This window comes from Varanus komodoensis, unplaced genomic scaffold (assembly GCF_004798865.1).
Source record: "Varanus komodoensis strain SLA01 unplaced genomic scaffold, ASM479886v1 scaffold34_1, whole genome shotgun sequence".
Lineage (NCBI taxonomy): Eukaryota > Metazoa > Chordata > Lepidosauria > Squamata > Varanidae > Varanus > Varanus komodoensis.
The window spans coordinates 2,891,030-2,915,535 of NW_025335854.1; the positions used below are offsets into that span (position 1 = coordinate 2,891,030).

The following is a 24,506-nucleotide window of genomic DNA, read 5'->3' on the forward strand; positions in this document are numbered from 1 at the left end:
GCTATCTTCAATATCAAAGATGGCGTACCTTCCTATACTAGTTATTGGAAGTTCTAGTTGGATGGTGCTGTTGTATTCATGTCCTACTTGTTGGCTTCCCACAGGCAGTTGGCTGGTCAGGGTTGGGACCGAATGCAGGATTAGATAAGCCTTTGGTCTGATTCTGTAGGCCTCTTCTTAAGTTCTTATATACCTTCCATAGGTCATTGTCATCTCATGGCATTCATATGACTTGTTTTGAATACGGTCCAAATGACTGCACACCACACATCTGCTGAGCACTTGCTATCATGCTCTCCACCACTATCACACTAGCCTGCTAACTCTCCCTACACTAAGAGAGGCAACAGCACAGGCACTTGGGCCATCAATTTCCAATGCAGGAAAAGGACTATGACTATATATACCAGCACTTCCTTGGGAACAGAAAATCATTCCCATCAAGAAACTGAAGATGGACTGTACCATTGTCCTGCAAGGGGGATACAGAGTCATGGCCTGCCCTCTTCCCCAGTTGTCAAATGGGAATCCTTGCTATCATTTTTGTCACCTCTTCTTCTTCGGCAAATAGCTTGGATGGGCCAGGGAAAGTTGGTGTGTAAGGGTCAGCTGAGTCAGCTCAGCATTAAGCCTATTATGGCAAGCTTGAAAAAGAGGCCTGCTTGGCCTAACTCTGCTCATGAACAGGGGTATTTGCTATTGCATCCTTAATGGGAAAATACCTCTCTCCTGCCCAGGTTCAGTACCAGACTTTCCGAATGGAGGATAATGCAAATGCTTTGTTATATGGCTTCTATTCCCTGTGAATATCTTGTGAGATTTTCATCATAGTTCCAGGCTTCCCTGAATTCAATGGCAGACATTTCCTGCTAAGTGTGTTCAGCACTGCAGTCTTATAACAACAAATTGTGGTACTGGACAATCAGTAAGGTTGAAACTTACAGGAAGTTTTCATTTCCATCTTTTTCTGATGATTGAGATTTTATGTCTGTTACAAATTTAAATTTTTTGCTAAAACTCATTCAATTAAAATACCTATCAAATAAAAAAATACAAGTGGGACTTGCAAAATGGTTAAATAATTCTGCTAATGGCTGGTCTTAATCCTCCCCCCTTACAGGAAACTCCATTCCATTCTCCTCTTGCTTCATTTCTGCCCCATCATCCTTGCTAGTCAATGGCCACTGGACATTTAGTCCTGTGTGGCTATTTTTGGATTTCCTGTCCCAAGGAGGCTTTTCTTTTCTTTTTTCTTTTCTTTTCTTTTCTTTTCTTTTCTTTTCTTTTCTTTTCTTTTCCAGTCCTTGTCCTTAAAGGAGACTTGGACTACTTCCTTCTTCTGCATAGACACCAGTATTCACCCCATAAAGACCTGCAGTCAAACAACTGAGGTCCTTATTACAATGATTCTGAAGAAATAAATAATAAGCACATTAAGGCTTGAATGATTACAGGCTTGCAATTTTTTCACCCACTGAGATAAGAGAACTACAGTTTGTACAGAGATCTGAGTCACCCTACATTGTGCAATATATAAGGGAAGTCAAGTCAGGATAGTTATAAGTATCGTTTTAACTGTCTTAAAATATACCCAAATATTGTTTTTGCTTTTTCCATTCAGCAGTAAAAAGAAAATATGGTATTAATATGGTCTTCCTGCAGCTTAAAGGGGCATATATGTCAAATAAGCAAAAGGATGTTTGAAGAAATTGCTCGTGCTTTCTTCAGAGAAAGGGGCAACTGTCTTGGTTGCTCAGTACGTTTTCTGGCTGCTCGGTACGTTTTGTGACTGTTCCAAGTAGAACAAGCCCATGAATAGATCAGGGATGTGCCTCATTCATATGCACAGCAAGCTTCACTTCTCTTCTTAATTGAAAGGCTCCTTGTGAAAAAGTCTTGAGAAGATTCACTGGCAACTCAAGGCACTTTTTAATCACTCAGACGAAAGGCATTGATCAATACAGTTCTCTCCGTTTACTCCTGGAGCAGGAGAGGAAAGGGGTTTCTCCTCCTCCTTTTTTAAATATTGGACTTTAAAAAAAGTCAAATGAGGAAGCAAGCAAAAAGCAATAAACAAATAAATAAACAACCAACTCCTGTAAGTTCATAATCCAATCATTGTCTTCTCTGTTACCATACCAGAGTATTAATTTGCTTCCTAGTAATGAGCTTGCCCATGAGTTTTTGAAGAAATTTAATCAATGTGAACTCCCCTAAAAAAAATACATCAACCAAGCTGTTCTGGCTCCAATGACTGTTCCACCCCCATCACTCCCCCTCAATCTCCTCTCTGTGGAGGTACCTCTCTTTTTTTGAAATGAACAGGTGCGAGATCCATAATTTCTTGATAGAGCCAATATTCAAATTTCTCCTCCCCTATAACCAAATAGGATGGCAAAGCCAATCCATGCTCTGTAATCTAATCACCTCATTTTCAACTCTAAAAGCATTAGGGGCCACCTGCCTGCAGAGCACCTGGCAAATCTACTTATTCAAAGTCACACAGGTTGTTGTGAGCTAAGCTACACAAAGCAATTTTGATGGCACTTGAATGAAGTGGGAAGATGAGAAAGGTGGATCAAATAGAATCCTGTTTGCATCCACTGTGTTCTGCACAGTTAAAATTTTGTACACATGTGATAACAATTCTTGCTCTTAGAGAGATTACAGTCTATCCTGCTTGCTTTATACCACTCTACAGAGTCTCTTCCATTGCATTTCTTATTCCTTGATGGGCTATACCATTATGCATTAAAATCTTAAACAAACTAATCACATGCAATCATTGCTGAGAGAACTGAGATTTTTATAAGCACACCAATCCATGCATTACACATCTGCCATAAGAGGTTGTGAACTGAGCACGGAAAACTCTTCTTAGCCAATACAAGTGGGGAGGTTGTGTTCAAAACCTTTCCTTTTCTACTGGAATGTGTTATTCTGGAGTAAAAATATATTTTCATCTTAGTTTCCTGGAAGCAATATGTATGGCTTGGCTTTGCTACTTGAATAGCACCAAAACTGCTATTTGCCCCAGGAGTGAAATATCGTTAAGAACATAAGAATGTAAGAAAAGTCATGCCAGACTAAAGGTACATCTAGGCCAGCACTTTGTTCACACAGAGAAAACCCACTGCCCATAGAATCCCTCAAGTAAAAGGGGTGCAAGATCTCCTCCTGCCCAAGCTCCTCAGCAGCTGGTGTAGGCAGGAGGAAGCATGTGGCCAGCAAGGCTAGCAGCTATCGATAGTCTCCTCCCTCTCGAATCTACGCAACCTCTTTTAAAAGCCAGCCAAATCAGTGGCCATCACCACTTCCTGTGGCAATGAATTCCATGGTTTGACCTGCACGTTGTGTGAAGAAGGACTTCCTTTTACCTGTCCTAAACCTCCCACTAATCAGCTTTATGGGGTGACCCTGGGTTCAAGTGTTGTGGGAAAGGGAGAAAAATGCCCCCCCCCTCTGATTTCTCCATGTCATGCATTATTGTAAACAACTCTGTCATGTCTATCCTTCCTCTCCTTACTTCTTAGCTGATCAGTGCCAGTTGTGATAGCCACATTTCATACGGAAGTTGCTCCAACCCCCTAGTCAGTATACTTTTTCCAACTCAGTAATGCCCCTTTTCAGGTAAGGTGACCAGAACTGAGCACAATATTCCAAGAGTGGTCATACCAAAGGTTTGTAGAAGGGGAGAAAGATTTTCACAGTTCTATTAACTATTCCACTCCTAATTGTGCACAGCATGGAGTTTGCAGCTGAGCAGTGGACCAATATTTTCATTGTGCTGCCCATCGCCAACCCCAGCTCCCTTTCTCGCTAAGTCACCGCTGGCTCAGATCTTTCCACAGGCTAAAAGCCATGCTGACATTGATTTTTGGTAACTGTGTGTGTGTGTGTGTGTGTGTGCGCGCGCGTTGGTGTATTAGGGATGTGCAGTCCTTGAAAACTCATTATCTTTGAGCACAAAGACTTTTGAAATATTTTTGACTTGAGAACGAAAGTGGGCCAAATTGCGCAAAATATTTTTGCAAATTTGGAGCTGAGAACTGCAAATCTCTAGAGAAATTTGCACAAATTGCATACATTTGCACAAATTGTAATTTTTGCAGATCAGGGCCGATTCATTAGATTTGAATTGATGTTACTGTTCTTGTTGTAGCATTTAACATGAGAAGTGTGGAAACATCTTCCTCTCACCATAGAAGCACATATTCTACCTTAGCCACCTTGACTTTTCTTACAGCTAAATTTTATATATGTGGATAATTTGGGCTACTGCCTACAATTTGTACAAATTTGTACAATTTACACAATTTACCAAAATGCATGTACATTTTGTGAAAATCACAGGGTAGAGGCCTGGATTTTCTATGAATTGCCCTAGTAAGTTGTATAGTGTTCTGTTTTTAATTATTCAATTTCTGGCCCATTTTAAAAACAGAAGTCTAGATGTTAGTCTGACTTGTATCAGACTGAGTTGAAACCAATGCAGAAATCATGCAGATGCCTTGAGAAAATCCATCAAATTTCCACCCTCCATATAAAATTCCTATGTGTAGCACTCTATAGAAAGTAAGGTAGTAAAGACTTAACATGATTTATAAAATGAAGTTTAAAGTTCAGCGTCAGTGCATTTATCTATGAAAAATTCGATATTTTTTTCTTATGCTGATAGGCTTTTCTTGCTTTTTTGAAATGCATAGTGCTTATAGCAAGTCCTCATGATTTTATATGAATTAAATAATGCAATGACTATTTTATAGATGTGATTCCCCCAGCCCCACGTGACTTTTGGAAACTGGGGGCTCTGCAAATCTTGAAGTAATCCATCCTTCCTAAATTTCTAAAATGATGCCTGAAAAGAAAATATTAAGGGGAAACTTGATTGAACACAAGTAGTTTGGAATTATTGGAAAAACTGCTTTCATTGCAAATAAAAGTTGTTCTTTTACAACTTTGGGATTTCCATTTGCCATTGCTGCCGGTACTTAACCTCTGTTACTGTTATTACCCTGATTACAATTAAAGACGATATGATGAGAAGGGAAATAGAAATGTCTGCTTTTATCTGAGAGTAGCAAGCCTGTGAAGCTTGTGATACACAGGCCAAAATGAAGCCCACCATCTAAGGATTTCAGCTTGCTAGGTAGGCAACATTCCCTCTACCTTTGAAAGCTGGTACAGATACTCAGACCAGAAGGGTAGTAAAAGTCCTGGTAGGATGCCGTCACTTACATGAGTCAGCAGTGTGATGCGGTGGTCAAGAGGGCAAACCCCCCCCTTGGTTGCATAGCCAGAAGCATGACTTCTAGACTGAGAGAGGTGTTACTACCACTCTATACCACTCTATCCAGTGTGCCTGCAACTGGAGTCCTATGTTCAGTTCTGGGCTCCACATTACAGGGAGGATATAGCCAGGTCAGAGTCAGTGCAGTATAGAGCCACTAGGATGGTGGCCAGATTTCAGGGAAAGCTGTATGAGGTGAGGGAACTGAGTCTTTTCAGCCTGCAGAAGAGGAGACTCCGAGGGGATCTGTTGGCTACCTATAGGTACATGAGGGGGTGTCACACGGAGGTGGGTAGAGAGCTGTTCTCCCCTGCAGAGGAAGGCAGGTCACGATCCAATGGAGCCAAGTTCAAGGAACCAAGGTTCAACTTGCATGCCAGGAAGTACTTCCTGACAGTTAGAATATGGAATGGGCTTCCACGGGAGTTGACTGAAGCTCCATCGGTGAGGGTGTTCGAGGACAGGCTAGACACGCACATGGTAGGCCTGTCATGAGTGGAGGTAGCTGCAGCCAGGGGTCAGACTAAATGGCCCGGGAGACCCTTCTTCCTCATTCAATTTCTATGTTTCTATGTTATTGGTTCCATATATTACATGTCCTGAGACATAGAAGACTTGAAGGGGGAAAATGGGCATCTTACATTGGGCATGGAAATAGATAGTCAATCAGTCAATAAGGCATAGAATTGGCATTCTGTGCTCAGATCTTCTGCTCCCCGTTATTTGCAATTTGCACAAGATGCAGTTCAAGAGTCATCTTGAAAGGCAATCCCACATTCAGTGCATTGTGGTGGTCTAACTTTGAGGTTACCAAAACGTAAATTACTGAAGACAAGTTAGCTTAAACTAGTAGTGATTCCTACCTTGGGTTCTTTCTCCTACGCCTCATATGATTGCTATGCTACAGTATTCAGTTATATCTTTTGTAGCTTTACTTGCATTTTTGAACTCTTCTTGCCTATGCTCTAAAGTATGGACAATAAGGGATTAGAAAGAGAAAAACAGACATCTTTCCATTCTGTATTCAGCCTACAGATTGCAACATGAACCTCCAATTACCTAAGCTTACAATGAATTCATTATTCATTGTAGCAATTAATGATTTTCAACCCATGGAGCAGCATGTGATCCCATAGAATATTAATCTTACTCTGGAACAATGTGTTAACATTTTACAACTTTTATTACAAAAGATGAAGAAATAAATTATTACAATCTCCATATTACAGCTGTGTCGGAATAGGGACCACCTTGGTGCTCCACGGATCCTTAGGAATTAATCGATTCTCATGTGTGGTTTTGTTTCTTTGTTTAAAACTTTCAATCTGACTTGGCATCAGTTAGCCAAGACTCGGCTGCATCCCTCTGAGACTTTTGTAATGCACTTTATGTAGAGTCACCCATGAAGGGTGTCCAGAAATTTTGTTTGTGGCAAACCGTGGCAGCTAGAGTGGTGTGCATGGCATTGGGCCTAGCCTTTAATGTCTAAAACAACTTAGTGCCTTAGTAATGGACCACTGGAAACCTTCACAGTTGTTAAGACCTGCAGGAAAGGCCCTTTGGGGTTCCCCTTACCCACAAGTTCCATTGGTCAGACATCTATGGAGGGACAGCCTCAAGCTTGCTCAAGGGCTATCACTGGACCCACTCCTTCGGCCTTTAGAAAGGGCATAGTGAAGCATATTTTCATGTTAGCCCTTTAAAATATGACGATTCAATACATTAATGTTCTTAATGGCCTTACTGTTTTGAATTGTTCTGCACTGTCTTAATGTCTTTTCAGCAGATAAGGCTGTAAAGAAATGAGTAGTAGTAGTTGTTGAAATCTACTACTACTAATAATAATAATAATAATTGTGTGGCTTTGCTTATGGAAATTGGCTTGGGGCAGCTGCATAACACAACCGATCCCTTTCATATACCTGCATTGAGGATGAGAATAGTATTGTTGGCAGATCAATACCTCTTATGGATAAGTACAGAAATGCTGGCAGTTGTAGGAACCTGCAGGGCTACTGGGCCCAGTTAAGGTGATCAACCTGTTGAAATGAAGGGCTCCCAGACTTCCCACAGGAAGTTAGCCAGTGATTTATAGAACCACTGTATAGATGGCATCACTAGTTCTTGAATGTGTTACCTTATGTCCTCATGTGCACATGAAATTACAGCTGTGCACAAACAACCCAGAAATAGGGGAGCTTTAGCAGAAGTATGGTGTGCACATGAGAAATCATGCACTGAGCTTCACTGAACAAAATTCATTTGAAATTTGCTCCCTAATGAAAATGGGAAAGAAATTGCACTGCTTTATCTTACAATCGGCATTTAACGAAAGCAAAGTAGGCACCTGTATCTGTCCCCAGCACTAGACCGAAGACTGCTTCCAGTAACAACACTAGAGCCATTGTTCCATTAACAATACTAGATGGTGGTGGGAATGTGGATGTCACCAAAGTGTGTGGAGAGCAAGGTAAGCTTGGGAGCTCATATGCAATAGGGGTTTCCATAAGTCTGAAAGGCAGGTGAGGCACAATACCCAAGAACTACTCTCATGGACTCTGGGATGGAGGACACACACTCCTGATCTAGATTCAAGTGTAGCTTACCCATGGCTCTGGCCTGACCTTTACGTGTCATCATATGGGTCTGCTTTTTCAGGAAGAGTGGCATAGTATCCAAATGATCAAGCTTTTCCTTCGGCATCCAAGACAGCTTTGATTTGATTTGGACAGCTGCTGTTTTATATAGCACATCCTATTTAAGCCTGAAGTTCAGTACAGGTATTCCTGCAGCACCCTGAATTGCTCCTGTGGGAACTGAAGGCTGGACACAGGTACCTTTAAGGCCCTTCAAGCATTGAAGACTGAGGTCTCTAGGGGCAGTGAAACAGGAGTGATAAATATGTCTAAAGGGATGTCTGTCTCCATATATGCCTGCCAGACCACTGAGATCATCAGTGGAGACCCTCCTTCATGAACCTCCCATGAGATTGGGTGGGGGGGGGGATTGGTGAGGAAATGGGCCTTCTCAGTCATCACACCTCACCTTTGGAATTCCCTTCCAAGGGAGGTGTGACTTGTACCCACTTCAGCCTGCTTTTTTGGACCAAGTTAAGACTTTTTTTTTTTTTATTTAGTATCTATTTTTAGATTGAATTATTGGTTTGCTGCTGGTTTACCATTTTATTTTGCATTGTTTTATTGGTTGTTATTGGTTATATTGCATTTATTCTCCTGTTCCTACTTATATGGTTGTACTTATATTGTATTTTAATTTGATCATGTTTTATGGTTTGCTTGTTATTGTTATTTATTTTATTTGTATTTTTATATTTATATATATTGCACTGTGAGCCACCCAGACAGCCTCTGACCATAGTGTGGCATACAAATGGGATAAATAAATTACAAAATATGTCCAGGTGAATGTGCTTGCTATCCTTCTGTGGATCTTCATGCTCAAAATGCAGAGATTTCTCCAGGTGACGAGGTTCCCCCCCCCCCCACCGCATTTGTAACCCTCGCATGCACAGGCTAATAGTCAGCATGGGATTGAAGAAGGGTATCAAAAGCAACATTTGATAGGTCGGCATGTGACTGTGAATGCAGAAAATGAGCCAAAGACACACTGGTCCTCCTCCCGGACATCATAAAGTGTTTCTCTGGCTCTTGGCCAATGAGCATTCCTCAAGTCAGTGAGATAATAGGACATGCTGCATTTGGGTGGCTCCTCGTGGGAACATGAAGGGCCTTCTCGATGGTTGCACCTATTTCAGGAATTGGATCCCCAGAGAAGTTCACCAGGCACCCTCATTACTATTGTTTTGGTGCCAGGCAAATACAGGTTCATTCTCAAGGCATTTTAATAATTAACTGAATTGTGTTCAATCAATTTTAATTTTAGCTTGATTGATTGTAAATAAATTTTAAGTGATGAGTTGCCCACTATCCTAGTTTAGTATAAATCTTGTTGAAGTAGTATTATGTAGTAGTTATAGTTTGTGTTTTATACATATTTTTAAATATATATTATTACTTATTGTATAGTTTATATGATATTGCTTTGTTGTCTCATGTACACCACCCAATAGACCCATGTACACCACCCTGTTCAGGTCTATTGGATGCAGCTTTAGAAATCAAATAGCTAAACAAACATTAACCTTGGTTTTGGTTCCACCTGGCAGATTTAGCAAGATCTTCAGTCCTGCACTCAGAGTTTGCAGTCTATTTATCCCTGCCTCTAACAGCAAAGCCAGGTTGAAATGGGTCCAAAGTGGACCACTGAGAAACAAAAGGGAGATTTCTGCATACTTCAGGAAAACCCAAAGTGTGCACAAATATATACAAAGGTTGTTAATACGAAACTCTGTAACAATGCCCAGCTCAAAATTGGGGGATATAGCGAAGGATGAAGTACCTTGTGGAATGATGCAGGTGGATAAACCCAAATGAGAGAATTCTGTTTGATCACTGAATATGACCTGCAACAGTTTGCATTAGAAGGACACCCTTGCATGGCATTTATAGACTTTTCCATCCAGGGAAGCATACGATGCTTTGCCTGACAACGCCAGGAGAAAATGAAATTTGTGATGGAATATTGTTCTCTTTTGTACTCTTTCCTCTGTCAGTATTTATCCATCAGCTATTTAACACAGTCTGTGTTAGCATCCTTTGGCTACAATAATAAGGCAGAAAAATGTCATTGGCATGTTCCAAGTGTTGTCAAATGTGACAGACAACACCACTGAAATTGCTGCCTTGGCAGACACTTTAAAATGCTGATTTTGACAGGGGTAATGTAAAATACATTTTACACAGAGCTCTATTTACTATCAACTGTTAAATGCAAGAATGGCTGCCCTCCATTTTATCTCCACTAGGAGAATCAGTCAAGCACAAGTGAAACTGAAATTACATTCCCCAGCGTAGGCGTGGGATTCCTGGCAATTATCAAATACAGCTAATTTATGGTCCACGGTAGTGACGAGCAGACCTTCCCTGTCCATTGTAAATCATCTGTTTACTCTGTGATGTGTGTCCTTGTTGCAAAGGATGCGGCAGAATAAACTGGTTGTTTTTGCAGGACTGCAGTTAGATGTCAAGAAATTAATCCAGACTTTGGATTTGTCTGCTGCGAGTCTCAGTCCAAAGCCCTCCCTGCCGCCTTGCAAAATGACTGAGGCAAAGAAGTCAGGACATGCTTCATACATATCGCCTGATGCCCAGGGTGCAATTTCAGTTGTGAGCAGCTGATCTTTTTTTTCAGGGCATCATTGAGTCAATGGCTGGCAGTTGATTCCACTTGCCCCCTATTCCTGCAGGCATCAGCATCTTACACACACCCTTAGGAACGTCCTGCTTTCCTACAGCAATTCCCAGAGTGGTTTATTCTGCTGTCTCTGCTCCCAGCTTGATGATGCAGTCGCATTTCTTTTGCCAGCCAAGAGTTACAGCCAGAGGGATTTCTGAACAGCAGCAGAGACACAGAGTTCAGAGAAAAGCATGAAGCAAACAAGCACAGTGGCCAAATTCTGATTAGGAGGCAGCTCTGTTGCAAGTCCCACTCCCATGTGCTCCTCACCTTTCCTTCTACATGAAAGGAAAGTCTGTGCATCATAGTAAGGAAATCTGTTTTCCCATTTCAGATGAATATTGAAAATGGGAATTTCTACAAAACAGAGTCAGTAGGAGTGGAACCCTTCAGGTGTGCTGTCGAAGGGGTACAAGCCTAGTTTTGCAAGGGTTTTTTCCTCTAAAAACCCAGCTGTGCCAGGTTGCAGCCACTTTTATAGGCTGTTTTCACCAGACAGTTCCATGAGCCCATCAATTGAGTTGACCTGGAGCCAAGAGACCTTTGAGTCCCATGGAGCCAAGCCCCCTTTTCTGCCTTCCCCACCCCACTCACCAGCACTCCTCTCCCTCTCCATCCTTTTCCCATGATCAGTGCTCAGACCTTGGAGGTCTTTCTGCAGCAGCTGGGAAACAAAACCTGCAGAAGGATGCAGGGGAACTGTGCTGCTCTTCACAAAATATGGCAACCCTGACCACGAGCATGAGCAGTGAAACATCTTCTGCCAAAAATATCTTCAATAGATGCTTGCATTTGAAAAAGAAAGTTTTTTAAATTGTATTTTCATACTAGCATATGGGAGGGGGTTGCACAGCTTTGAAATGTTTTGCGCATGTTTTACTTTTGCCCAAGATGGACAGAAAGCAGAAATGCAAACCGAGGAAAGGTGGACATCATGCAGATGTTTGGAGAATCTTGGTGAAATCAAATATTGCTAAATCTGCCTGAGGGTTTCCCTTTATCAGGTCTTTGTTCCATCTCTAGCTCCAAGTGGGAAATCCCCAGACTCTTATGAGCCCCAGAAACTCTTTGGACTCATAGGATTGCTCTCTTAGTTGAGAAATTTTAGCAGTCTTATGTAAATGCTCCCGCCTTCCTTTGTAATGACTTGGACCTTCATGTTACCAGAAGAGGAAGCTTCACATTCGACTTCAGGCCACATTTCCATGCTAGCTGTAGGTGAATGGTAGTTATAGGATGGTTAACTTCTTTTCTGCCCAGATTCCTGTCTAGGCTCTTAATCACATTCCAAGAATACCTGTGCATTTTGCTGATTAGAGTACAATAAATTTAATAACCCTTGAACAGTAAGAGCTCATGTTGCAGTTTCACAGCTCATGAAATACGTCAGTTTAAGATATGAGGCTAATACCAGTTTCCCCATCTTCTCTCCCTCTCTCTCTCTCTCTCTCTCTCTCTCTCTCTCTCTCTCTCTCTCTCTCTCTCGCAAAGCACCATTCCATGGTAGTCTTATCTCTCGTTATTCAGGGTACCATGTGATATTCATTAGGAAAGAATACTGGACATGATTTCATTAAGAGTTAACAAGCTCTCTTCTTGGCAATACAGTGCATATTGTCTTTGAACAAATAGCAACAGATAATGAGGAATTCTTCAATACGTCATTGTAAGATTAGGAGTTGTGAGGCATAACAGCAGCCACAAATACAACACCTTTGAAATCAAGAGGCCTTACAAGAGAGTGAACTTTGACCAAAGCTATTTCACTCTATTTTTTAAAAGATGTTTTTTGTAAATAATTCCATATAACAGGAGTGGAACTCCTGCACCTGAAGAACTGCAGACCCAAATCTCCTTTATTATCTCATTGCATAATGAGCTGCTTTGGCTTGATCCAGCTTTTCCTGCGAGCTGTCTTGGTTAACCATACATAGCAGGATCGTGTGTGCTAGATCTTTTTTTTCTTTTAAGCTTTATGCTAACATGCACGTCCATGTATCAGACTTGGGCCACAGCATTCTAGAAGAGATGTTAAACCTTCCCTCCACACATTTTGTCCTGAAATGTCTCCTTAAGGGGGGAGAATTTTTCTGCTTTTAATTCCATTGCCAATTCCACCTGCTCCACTGGAGACTTTCCTCTCTCCCTTTTTTAAACACCATAGCTAACTCCACTGAGTTCAGTTCACCAATGAAAGCTTCTCTCTCTTTGTTTAATTCCCCCACACTGCCTGTGGAGGGATGGGGGATTGGTGAACAGAATGGGTTGAAGAAGGTTTATAGGATCATAGAATCAAAGAACAGTAGAGCTGGAGAAACTATCAGGCCATCAAGTCCAAGCCCCTGCTCAACGCAGGACTCGAAGTTGAACCAACATTGGCAGATGGCTGTCCAGTTGCATCTTGAATGCCTCTACTGCAGGGGAGCCCACATATTGGGGGGGGGCACTTGTCCATTGGAACCAACAGGGCGCAGGAGACTTACTGGGGCTGGAAGCCTGTTGGGTACTGGTCACTGAAAGCAACTTGGCCAAGGGTCCTCCAAAACTTAAAACCAGCTTCTTAACAACAGTCTTTTTTGTATAATATATAAGATAACATTGCCACTAATTCAAATAACACTGTGCTAGTTCAACACTGTGAACTTCCCAGGGAGACTCACCTGCTGCCTAGGCTGCATTCTATCCCACGCCAGGTGAAGACCTTACTTGCCCAGGGATTTTACTATTTTGACCTTTGATATTTGAAAACCTTCAGTATATTTTAAATGCCCATTGTTGCTGTTGTTAGTCACAAAGTCATGTCCAGCCCATCGCAACCCCATGGACAACATTCCTCCAGGCCTTCCTGTCCTCCACCATCCCACGGAGTCCACCCAAGCTCACACCGACTGCTTCAGTGACTTCATCCAGCTACCTCAGCCTCTGCCGACCCCTTCTTTTTTTGCCATTTATTGTTCCCAGCATCAGGGTCTTCTCCAGGGAGTCCTTCCTTCTCATTAGGTGGCCAAAATATTTGAGTTTCATCTTCAGTATCTGGCCTTCTAAAGAGCAGTCAGGGTTGACCTCCTCTAGGACTGACTGGTTTGATCACCTTGCTGTCCAAGGGACTCGCAGGAGTCTCCGTCAGCACCACAATTCAAAGGCCTCAGTCCTTTGGTGCTCAGCCCTCTTATGGTCCAACTTTCACAGCCATACATTGCAACTGGGAAAACCATAGCCTTGACTATACGCACTTTGGTTGGCAGGGTGATGTCTCTGCTTTTTAGTATGCTGTCTAGATTTGCCATAGCTTTCCTCCGCAGGAGCAAGCATCTTTTAATTTCTTGGCTGCAGTCCCTGTCTGCAGCGATCTTGGAGCCCAGGAAAATAAAATCCATCACTTCCTCCATTTCTTCCCCATCTATTTGCCAGGAAGTGATAGGACTGAATGCCATGATTCTAGTTTTCTTGAGTTAGGTTCAAGCCAACTTTAGTGCTCTCCTCCTTCACCCGCATCAAGAGGCTCTTTAGTTCCTCTTCACTTTCTGCCATTAGACTGGTATCATCTGCATATTTGAAGTTGTTGATATTTTTCCCGACAATCTTAATTCCAACTTGTGATTCATCTAGCCTGGCCTTTCTCAAGATTGTTCTGCATATAAGTTAAATAAGTAGGGCGACAGTATACAGCCTTTCCGAACTCCTTTCTCAATTTTGAACTAATCCGTGGTTCCGTGTCCAGTTCTCACTGCTGCTTCTTAACCTGCATATAGGTTTCTCAAGAGACAAATAAGATGGTCTGGTACTCCCATCTCTTTAAGAACTTGCCACAATTTGTTGTGATCCACACAATCAAAGACTTTAGCATAGTCAATGAAGCAGAAGTAGATGTTTTTCTGGAACTCCCAAGCTTTCTCCATGATCCAGTGTATGTTGGCAATTTGATCTCTAGTTCCTCTGCCTCTTTGAAATCCCACTTGTACTTCTGGTAGTTCTCAGTCCACGTACTGCTGGAGCCTAGCTTGTCGGATTTTGTACATCACTTTGCTAGCATGTGAAATGAGTACAATGGTGCAGTAGTTTGAACATTCTTTGGCATTGCCCTTCTTTGGGATGGGAATGTAAACTGACCTTTTCCAATCCTGTGGCCACTGCTGAGTTTTCCAAATTTGCTGGCATATTGAGTGTAGCACTTTTACTGCATCATCTTTTAAGATCTTGAATAGGTCAGCTGGAATACTGTCACCTCCACTAGCTTTGTTGTTGCTCAGACTTCCTAAGGCCCATTTGACCACATTCCAGGATGTCTGGCTCGAGGACAGTGACCACCCCATTGTGGTTAGCAGGGACGTTAAGCTCTTTCTTGTATAGTTCTTCTGTGTAATCTTGCCACCTCTTCTTAATCTCTTCTGCCTCTGTTAGGTCCTTGCCATTTTGGTCCTTTATCATGCCCATCTTTGCATGAAAGGTTCCCTTTGTATCTCCAATTTTCTTGAAGAGATCTCTGGTCCTCCCTATTCTATTGTTTTCTTCTATTTCTTTGCACTGTTCATTTAAGAAGGCGTTCTTATCTCTTCTAGCTATTGTCTAGAATTCTGCATTCAGTTGGGTGTATCTTTCCTGTTCTCCCTTGCCTTTCACTTCCCTTCTTTCATCAGCTATTTGTAAAGCTTCCACAGACAGCCATTTTGCTTTCTTGCATTTCTTTTTCTTTGGGATGGTTTTAGTTGCTACCTCTTGTACAATTTTGCGAACCTTCATCCATAGTTCTTCAGGCACTCTATCAGATCTAATTCCTTAAATCTATTTGTCACCTTTACTGTATATTCATCAGGAATATGATTTAGGTCATACCTGAGTGGCCTAGTGCTTTCCCCTACTTTCTTCAGTTTAAGTCTAAATTTTGCACCAGAAGCTCATGATCTGAGCCACAGTCAGCTCCTGGTCTAGTTTTTACTGACTGTATAGAGCTTCTCCATCTTTGGCTGCAGAGCACATAGTCAATCTGATTTCTGTGTTGACCATCTGGTGATGTCCATGTGTAGAGTCGTCTCTTGGGTTGTTGGAAAAGAGTGTTTGCTATGACCATCATATTCTCTTGACAAAATTCTACCAGCCTGTGCCCTGCTTCATTTTGTACTCCAAGGCCAAACTTGCCTGTTATTCCAGTTATCTTTTGGCTTCCTACTTTAGCATTCCAGTTCCCCATGATGATAAGGACATCATTTTTTGGTGTTAATTCTAGAAAGTGTTGTAGGCCTTCATAGAACCAGTCAGCTTCAGCCTCTTCAGCACCAGTGGTTGGGGCATAGACTTGGACTACTGTGAAGTTGAATGGTTTGCCTTGGATTCAAACTGAGATCATTCTGTCATTTTGGAGATTGTATCCCAGTACTGCTTTTCCTACTCTTTTATTGACTATGAAGGCTACTCCATTTCTTCTGAGGGATTCTTGCCCGCAGTAGTATACCTGATGGTCATCTGAATTAAATTCACCCATTCCTGTACATTTTAGTTCATTGATTCCTAAGATACCGGTGTTCAGTATTGTCATCTTTTGTTTGACCACGTCCAGCTTGCCTTGATTCATGGATCTTACATTCCAGGTTCCTATGGAGTATAGATCTTTGCAGCATTGGACTCTCCTTTCACCACCAGATACATCTGCAACTGAGTCCTTTCAGGTTTGACCCAGTCACTTCATTCTTTCTGGCGCTACTAGTACTAGCCCTCTGCTCTTCCCCAGTAGCATATTGGCCATCTTCCAACCTGAGGGACTCTCTTCCAGCATCATATCTTTTTGCCTTTTGGTACTGTCCAAAGGGTTTTCATGGCAAAGATACTGGAGTGGGTTGCCATTTCCTTCTCCAGTGGATCACGTTTTGTCAGAGCTCTCTGCTATGACCTGTCCGTCTTGGATGGCCCTGTACGGCATAGCTCAGAGCTTCATTGAGCCACGCAAGCCCCTTCACCACGACAAGGCAGTGATCCATGAAGGGGAAATGCCCATACTGCTTCTGATTTTTACTTTGAGTTTTACTTATATTTTTTATACTTTTATTTTAACATTTATTTTAAAAGTTTAAAGTTTGTTTTACACTTTTATTTTCTATAGTGTGTGTTATGTTTTAGTATGTTGTACAATGTCCAGAGAACTTTGACCATGGGGGGACATAGAAATGTCATATATATATATTTGTATATGTATATATATAATCAAATAAATAAGATAATTAGCACTAGCATGATATTGATGATAATACCCAATTGGATACTGGTCTTTATCATGGTGTTCTTCATTTATGCATTTAGTAAACTGAATACATCAGAGAAAACTCTTTGGGTCTATCAACTATAAAATAAAATAATTACTATCTTACAGTGCACACATCTATGGTATGGTGGGAGGTTTCTGGTTTAAGTGAGTTTTGAGCCTGGAACTTGACAGCTCATAGCCTTATCCAGATCCTTCCTCATCTCTGAGGAAGAGAATCTCAGAGCAGAATTCTAGGCATGCCAGAAGTGACCCCATATTTCACTGGATATTTGCTCCCAGGTAAGTATGCATTGGATTGCAAACCTAATTAAAGGTATGTTTCGGAATCCTTAAAGGAAGGCAGTGCGTAATTTATCAAATGTGCAACAGTGAAAATTAGGCCTGCATCCTTCTGGAAAGTTCATGTCACATTAATATTTATACCCTATACAAAATTAACGCTATTGCATTTGCCGATACATGTACTGCCATCCATTATGATGACAAATTAAAGTGATGAAAATGGGCATAAAATGGAGCTAAATGTTGTTTTGCTGCACAGAGGATAATGGAAGCATAACTGAAAAGAGTGTTGAATTTTGCCCTTTTGCAGATGAATTCAAGTTCTTTATGAAAAGGCTGCCCATGAACTATTTTCTCAACACATCTGCCATTATGCACTTGTGGACAATGGATTCAAATTTCCAGCATCGCTATGAGCAACTGGAAACCAGCATGAAACAACTGTTCCTTAAGGCACAGAAAATTGTTCACAAGCTCTTTAGCCTTAGTAAGAGGTGCCATAAACAGCCACTCATCAGCTTGCCAAGACAAAGGTAAGAAACAACCAGAAAATGCAGCCAAACTAGTACAGTGTTTCCCAAATGAGTCTTGGGGATCACTTGTGGATACGGCACAAAATGGGTGTTGGGAAAGCATTGTTGGTCAAATCTGAGTGGGACATGCAATCGAATCACCAATAAGAGGTTAAATGCCTTTGGAATGTCTTGAAAGTTTAGGAATCATTGACTGAGGATACTTCTTTGTTGCTGGAGGATACTTGGCATGGCTTGAGGCATGGGGACACCTTGAAGTATTGTTCCTTCCTCCTGATGGCATATGACAGGAGACGATACCTACAAGTTCTATGCACATGGGCCATGTGCTGCAATATCATCACATTGTGTATTTCTATGTCCACCCTGACCAGTGAGACAGAAGGAAATGTCCATAAAGTGCTGCATCATACCCTGAATATTCCAAGCAAGGTTTTATATTTGTTTGCCTTGGGCAAGAAGTTGCTATCTGTCTGCAACTACCAAGGCTTCCCTGTGGACCCTTCTCATGGGATGGTCCAGGTGTGGGCAGGGAAAGGAAAGAGATGCCTGAAACATCCAGTGCGCTTTTAGGCAGCTGAGCCCATGTCCCCTTGTCCCACCTGGTTGCTTCCAATGGACACGCTGTCCTGGGAAAGGGACAGAGCCCCCTTGGACTCCCCACTGTCTGTCACTTGAGTATTTCCAGAAGCAGAAGGGTGGATGGCAGAGAATCAGCCTCACTGACATCATTTGTTTGAGAAAGGACTAGACCAGGAGACTCAAACCAATCTCTTCCTTCTGTATCTTCAGTGAATATCCTGGCAATCACATTTCAATAGCTCTTCAGTAGCAGGTGGTTTCAAACCAAGTCCTATGTTGTTGGGTACACCTAATCTTTCTGCTGTTAATTTGCACAAAATCTGAAAAAAATCTCCCTTTTCCTTTAATCTTCCTAAGTTTCTGAAGGTAATCTATCCACATTACATGGGTGTACACTCAAAGTTTCTGCACTAGTGATTTCACATAATAATTGAATAATGGTATCATCAATGATATAGTGTCATTATCTTCAGGCCTAGGAAGAATCTGGATGCCTGATGCTGCTTTGCAACTAAAACTATCTTCTGTCCTGTCCTAAACCAGTCTGGCCATAAAAGCTTCCTAAAACAGAGGCCATGAGAAGTAATGAGCCACAGTCTGACTCCTTGGTGTAAGGCTGCAATCCTATGCACATTTATTTGGGAGAAAATTTATTTGACCTTGATGGAGTGTACTTCTGCATTGACATGAATAGGATGCTACTATAAATTCATAGTTATTTAATACATGCCCAACTTTTGTATAATATGAAATTTCCTGATCATATTAAGCCAGATTTTGGAAAATATGATCAATTCTATAATATATTATCAACAATAATTGCATCCCTAGAATTGCCCAATTTTATTCATTTTAAAAAGCAATTTAAAGGTCATGTCAGGCTTAATGAGTGTTGCATATTGCACTTTTTAAAATCAACAATAACAAAGCTGTGTGTCTGGAAAAACCATGGTAGCATGTAGATATTGGCTGGGTCTGAATGACACAACAAGCCATGGTTGTGTTGCATTGTTGCCATGGTTTATCTGTTGTGTTTTCTGCACCTGGCCATGTTTTTCTTTAGAAACCTAGCAAAGCAATGGTGTCTTCTATGATTTCTCTTTACCATGATGGCTTCTGATGACATCTGAACCCAGCATTGTGCTTTCCATGATCCTGGTCTTGAACTACCATGGAATCCCCTAGACAGATCAGTCACTGCAGGAGTGCTCCAGCTATCCTTCTCTGCCTAAAGTTATCTGCTGATGAGTGCATTGTTAATGCAGGCTGATCTCTGTTCCCAGCCCCTTCTAGCATCTCTGCTTTCCTTCAGGTACCCACCATTTCTGGTTGCGTTCCAACTGCAACCAGAAGCATGCTGTGCTGCCCAAAGCAATGACCTTGGAGTTGGCCATGTTCTCCTTTGCACTGCCTTCTCCCCATTGTGGTTTCCACAGACACTGCTCTGAACGCACCTGCTTTTTGTTTTCAAGCCAAGGTATCTCCCACCTTTAAAAGCACCTTTTTCCAAACAGGTTGCACATGGGAGGTATTAAAAATGGGAAGTGTCTCTGAAGGAGCACTGCTCTCTCTTTGCCTTCCTTACTCTCCTTCACTTTCATGTTGTCCACATCATACCTTGGGACTGCCAACAGGCCTACACTCACTCCCGCATCCCACCTCTGTGGCAGATACTTTCCCAAAGGACACCTTAACAGTATTAAGTAACAGTATTCCCAGAGGGCTGCAAATGGAGGCTGCCTTGGAAAAGCTCATTCCATCTGTGGCATGACTGCCTATGCTCTCAGGCACAATGACCACCAGGTGGGAAGGATTCTGACATGAGAAATCCCACAGGCAGCCCTCAGTGCTCTTAGCACATTGCTCAACGTAGGCTACCAATGACCTGCAATGACCTTCCCCACCTTAGAGGATCACTAGTTCTTTGAGTCAAAACTGCAGCAGTGCTTATTTGAGAACCAGGTGAAATACATCCATGGCTTCCTTGCCATTAATTGCAGTCTATAATGCATTCCAGATGGGTCCCTCTAATTATACTACATCTCCAAAGAGAAGAACAATGATGGCTTTTAAGTTATGAAGGGTGACTTTAAAAATGCATTATGATGAAGTGACAGATCCTCCCCTCCAGAGGCATTTTACTCATTGATAGAGGTTCCATAAATCATTGATACTACATTTCTCCTAAATTATCTGTAGTGCAGATTTCCCAGATTTAGCTGGTCATTTTCCAAAGAGACTTTTTTAAAAGGAGGAGGAGGAGGAGAAGCCGCAACCTAAAGTGTTCTCCTTTTTACTATAGGCTGCCATTAGGATTCTATCCAACATCCATTGAAGCCGCAGGGAGCAATAGTAAATATAATATTCGCTGAAACTATGCCAGGGCAAAATGTGATTCACTACAGTAGCAGTGATTCACTAGAGGGACAGATTGCTGTCTTATGCTGACCATAAATCCAAATCAAGAGCGTAATTTTTCTTATGGAAAACGGGAATGTTTGAAATGCCTAATATAAATCATATAGATTTTATGTGAATCTTGGAATATGTTATGCTAATCTTTCTCTCATTCCCTACATCCCCTACCCCATCCCACATTATTATCAGCCTGATCCTATGCAAAGTTAGTCAGGACAAGGGCTACTGACTTGCAGTGTCCAACTTCCTAGAATCAGATTATACAGTGCAGGATTACTCTACAGTCATGAAGGATACAATCCTGATATCCACTTTCCTGGGCCTTATGAAACCATAACAGGCTAACAATATCTTTTCATTGTGTGAAAGAGGAAAAACATGGGCCATCGACTAGAAGACTTATTTCTGTCCTTACCTCTAACAGCCAGCCTTGAAAATCTTCATATCTCAGGAATTTCCAAGAGTTGCCCATAAATATATAAGGTGGGGACTCAATTAAATAGAAACCATAAGAACAATTTTCAAAGTTAACCACAGAAAAATGCCAATAGGTTTTTTTTTTTTTTAAGATCTTGAGGAATTAATTTTTTAATTTTGATGGATGGACACATACTTTATGACCCACAAAATACTCCCATATGAGCTGTAAGGTAATAAAATAACTAGGTAAAATTATATCCAACTATCCCAACTAGATTCTCTTCTTGTATATGCAAGCTCCTGTTATCCAAGCATTGACTTAAGGTTATTGAGCTAGCCTTCTCAATCAAATCTCAGGTTTCAGCAGCTCTGAGTTTGTCATTCCACCAGTTCTCTAGTGTTTGGTTCCCTACTTCTCTATATTACTCTTTCTCCCTCAACAAAACTGACTTTTTTTTCTAAAGCAACTACTTTCTAAAGCAACAACCCTACTTCTCCTGCTTCTATTCAGTCAGGAAGCTAGTTCTTTGTTCATTTGTGTCAACTAACTTTCTATTTCCTGAGTTAAATCATTTTTTCTGACCTCCTGTTGAACTATATGAATTTCCTGCTTCCTATGCCAAACTCCATGAACTCAAACACCCTGGTCAGTCTCTACTCCAAGTGATAACTGGTTTGAAATCTTCATGAATCCTATAAATTCTGTCCTCTAGAAAGTACCAAAATTTTCTTCTGTGTGGTTAGTTCAGAGACCATCCATTCCAAGAACAACTCATATTGGCACCATGGACAGGCTAAAAGCTGCTTTAGATGTGCAATGTAAACATATCTTTAGTATTGTATTTGTAAAGGGATTTTCTACTCTCAGATTTGTTGAGTGGATTGACCTTTATATAATGCTATAACCCTTAGCTTACAGGAAGAAAATAGGGGACACAGAAGAGAGAGCAGGAGAAAAGCTGTATGCTAGCAGCCATGTTATGCTAAATAGAAGTAAACAAATTGCATTACCCAGGAGTTATCAGCTTCAGGAGGCCACGACACACAGGCCAAATAAGTGAGGGTGCAGTAAGGAAGCTGTTTATCTACCTGTTGGTGAGCTTTTCTTGAGTCCAGAAGAAAGCTAATTGAAATAAATCTGGGATAAGCCAGAGGGAAAATACAAATAGAGAGCGTCCCAGAAAAGTAAGCTGATCTAAGGCACTTGCAGTACAATCTTCCTTGTGTATACTTTGAAGCAGGTACTTCAAGGTGGGCCTTACTTTGAGGCAGGATATGTGCACAGATCTCATCCTTAGCAGTGACTGTACATCTATTTCATACAGCATACAGGCAGGCATGTTTCATTATAGCCTATGCATTTTAGTGTATTTACTTAATGTATTTATTCAGTTCTTCCATTTCTATCCAACCTTTCCCTGAAGAAGTCGAAGGTTGTGTATATGATCCTTCTCCTTGCTATTTCATCATCAGAACTATCCAGTGAGGTTGGTCAGGCTGAGAAACATTGATTGGCCAAAGTCACCCAGCAACCTTCAAGCCAGGAGTGGCTGTGAAGCCAGGTCTCCCTAGTGCTATTCTAGGACTCTAACCAGCTTGCCACACTGCTGTCAGTTTATTATGGATATGGAGACACAAATTAGGGAAATCCACTAGAACAACCCATGGGCTGACACCTCAGATCTTGAACTGAGCAACATTAAACCATATGGAAAGACTTACAGAACACGCCTGGAATACGCCAGACTGTCATGGACCCAAGTCACACATGAATGAATTCCTTGTCAGAACCTCAATAAAAGGTGGAGAGCCTTTCGGGGGGGGAGGAGTCAACACACAACTCCACTGTTCTTTCCAGGCTGCTGGTTGGACTGGGTCTGGACAGAAACACTTCTTCAAGCTGGAAGTCTCCATTGTATAAAATGCTTGTCTTTAGGAATGTCCTTCAATAACATGGATTTTTGCCATTTGCAATGGGTTGAAACTAATCTTTTACACAAGCAGGTACATTTTTAATTCAATGCAAACAAACATCTTAGTCTCCCTTTGTTTTTGTTTCATATACCAATTCTGAGTGGTCACTTTAAACTTCAAAAATCAGCCTCTGTTGAAGAAGGGAAAGCAAAAAATCTTCATCCTGAATTGACTAGAAGGCTTTGCAGTCTTTTATAGCACCCAAGCATCACCCAATTTATATTCATTCAATCTTCTAGCTTTTCATTTTCATTTTACAATGTATAAGCCGAAGTAACATTTGTGGGTTATTGGATCTGGAGGGAGATTTGTAATCAAATGCAATTTTATATATGACAGTGATCGCACAAACTTAAATTCCATATTGAGTTTTAATGGGAGGCACAAATAATGGGAATAGAGTGTCTTCTATATGGACTAGTTTTGTTTTAGGAGTTACTGTATATGTACAGGAGATGGGACACGCTTGATAAAGATACTATGGGTATTTCATGCCGAAGGACTCCTTGAGTGCTATGCTCACACAGAGACTCAGTGTCCCCTTATGTTATAGTGCAGTAAGGAATGTTGGACTATTGCAAAAGTAGTTGTGGTGGATCCTCACATGATTAACTGAGCTGTCCTGATGTCAAATAGTCATGAGAAATGGAGAAGGACTACCAATGACAGTGTTGCATTGATCTTTCTGGGGAAGAAAGGATAGAAGAAGAAAAGTACTGAGTCAACAGCATGGAAAGATAAATAGGTACAGGGCTAGGAAGGGAGGCCTCAAGCATGTGCAGGAGAAGTGAAAGAGGCTGCAGGCAGAAAGACAAAGATGGGGAAAACAAACTTGGAAAGATGAAATGTTCCATGGCTAGGAATGAGGAGGTGTGCAGGTCTGAAGTTCAAACATTGCTTTAAAATAACAAGGCAACTGTGAAGGTGTAGGTCTCCAGTGACTGAAAAGTTTACTTCTTGGTTTGGTTCTGAGCTGGTTTTAAAAAGAAATCTGAGCAAGACTCAGAACAGAAGCTTCAATGCCTTGTGAATCTGGACAGGAAAGCTAGACAGAACAGTGCTAGACACAAATCCTACAAGCCCCACACTGGTCAGTTGCCTGTGGGAGGGGAATAAGACTGGGCTGACCAAAGCCATGACGTTTTTGTGTGTGGGGTGTAGGCCCTTCTTTCACTCACTGCGGACTGCTCAGATATATTCCTCTGATTCTGAGGAGGTGGTGGAGAACCAAGTGGAGGCAAGGACTTTGAAGCTGCAAGGGTACCTAGTTAAGTTTTTCCAGCAGAGCTTCCTTATTGGTCTGCTTTGGGAGGCATGGAGGGGTTTTTACAATGGAAGAGGAAGCAAAACTGAGACTCAGTTCTTGACCCCAGTAAGGAGGGAATGGGAGGAATGAGCTGCCCAGTTAGAAGGTCTGTGGCATTCCTACTGTCTT

The 24,506-nt window shown here is 41.6% G+C and overlaps 1 protein-coding gene across 2 annotated transcripts in view; it reads left to right on the top strand.

Moving 5' to 3' along the window:
• Positions 1 to 24,506, top strand: part of BRINP3 (BMP/retinoic acid inducible neural specific 3) — a 211,331-nt gene that overhangs the window by 160,916 nt on the left and 25,909 nt on the right. For both annotated transcript variants that reach the window (XM_044439223.1, XM_044439224.1), the window contains one exon: positions 17,455 to 17,677. In XM_044439223.1, coding sequence (XP_044295158.1) covers positions 17,455 to 17,677 — 223 coding nt within the window. The remainder of the gene's footprint in view (positions 1 to 17,454; positions 17,678 to 24,506) is intronic.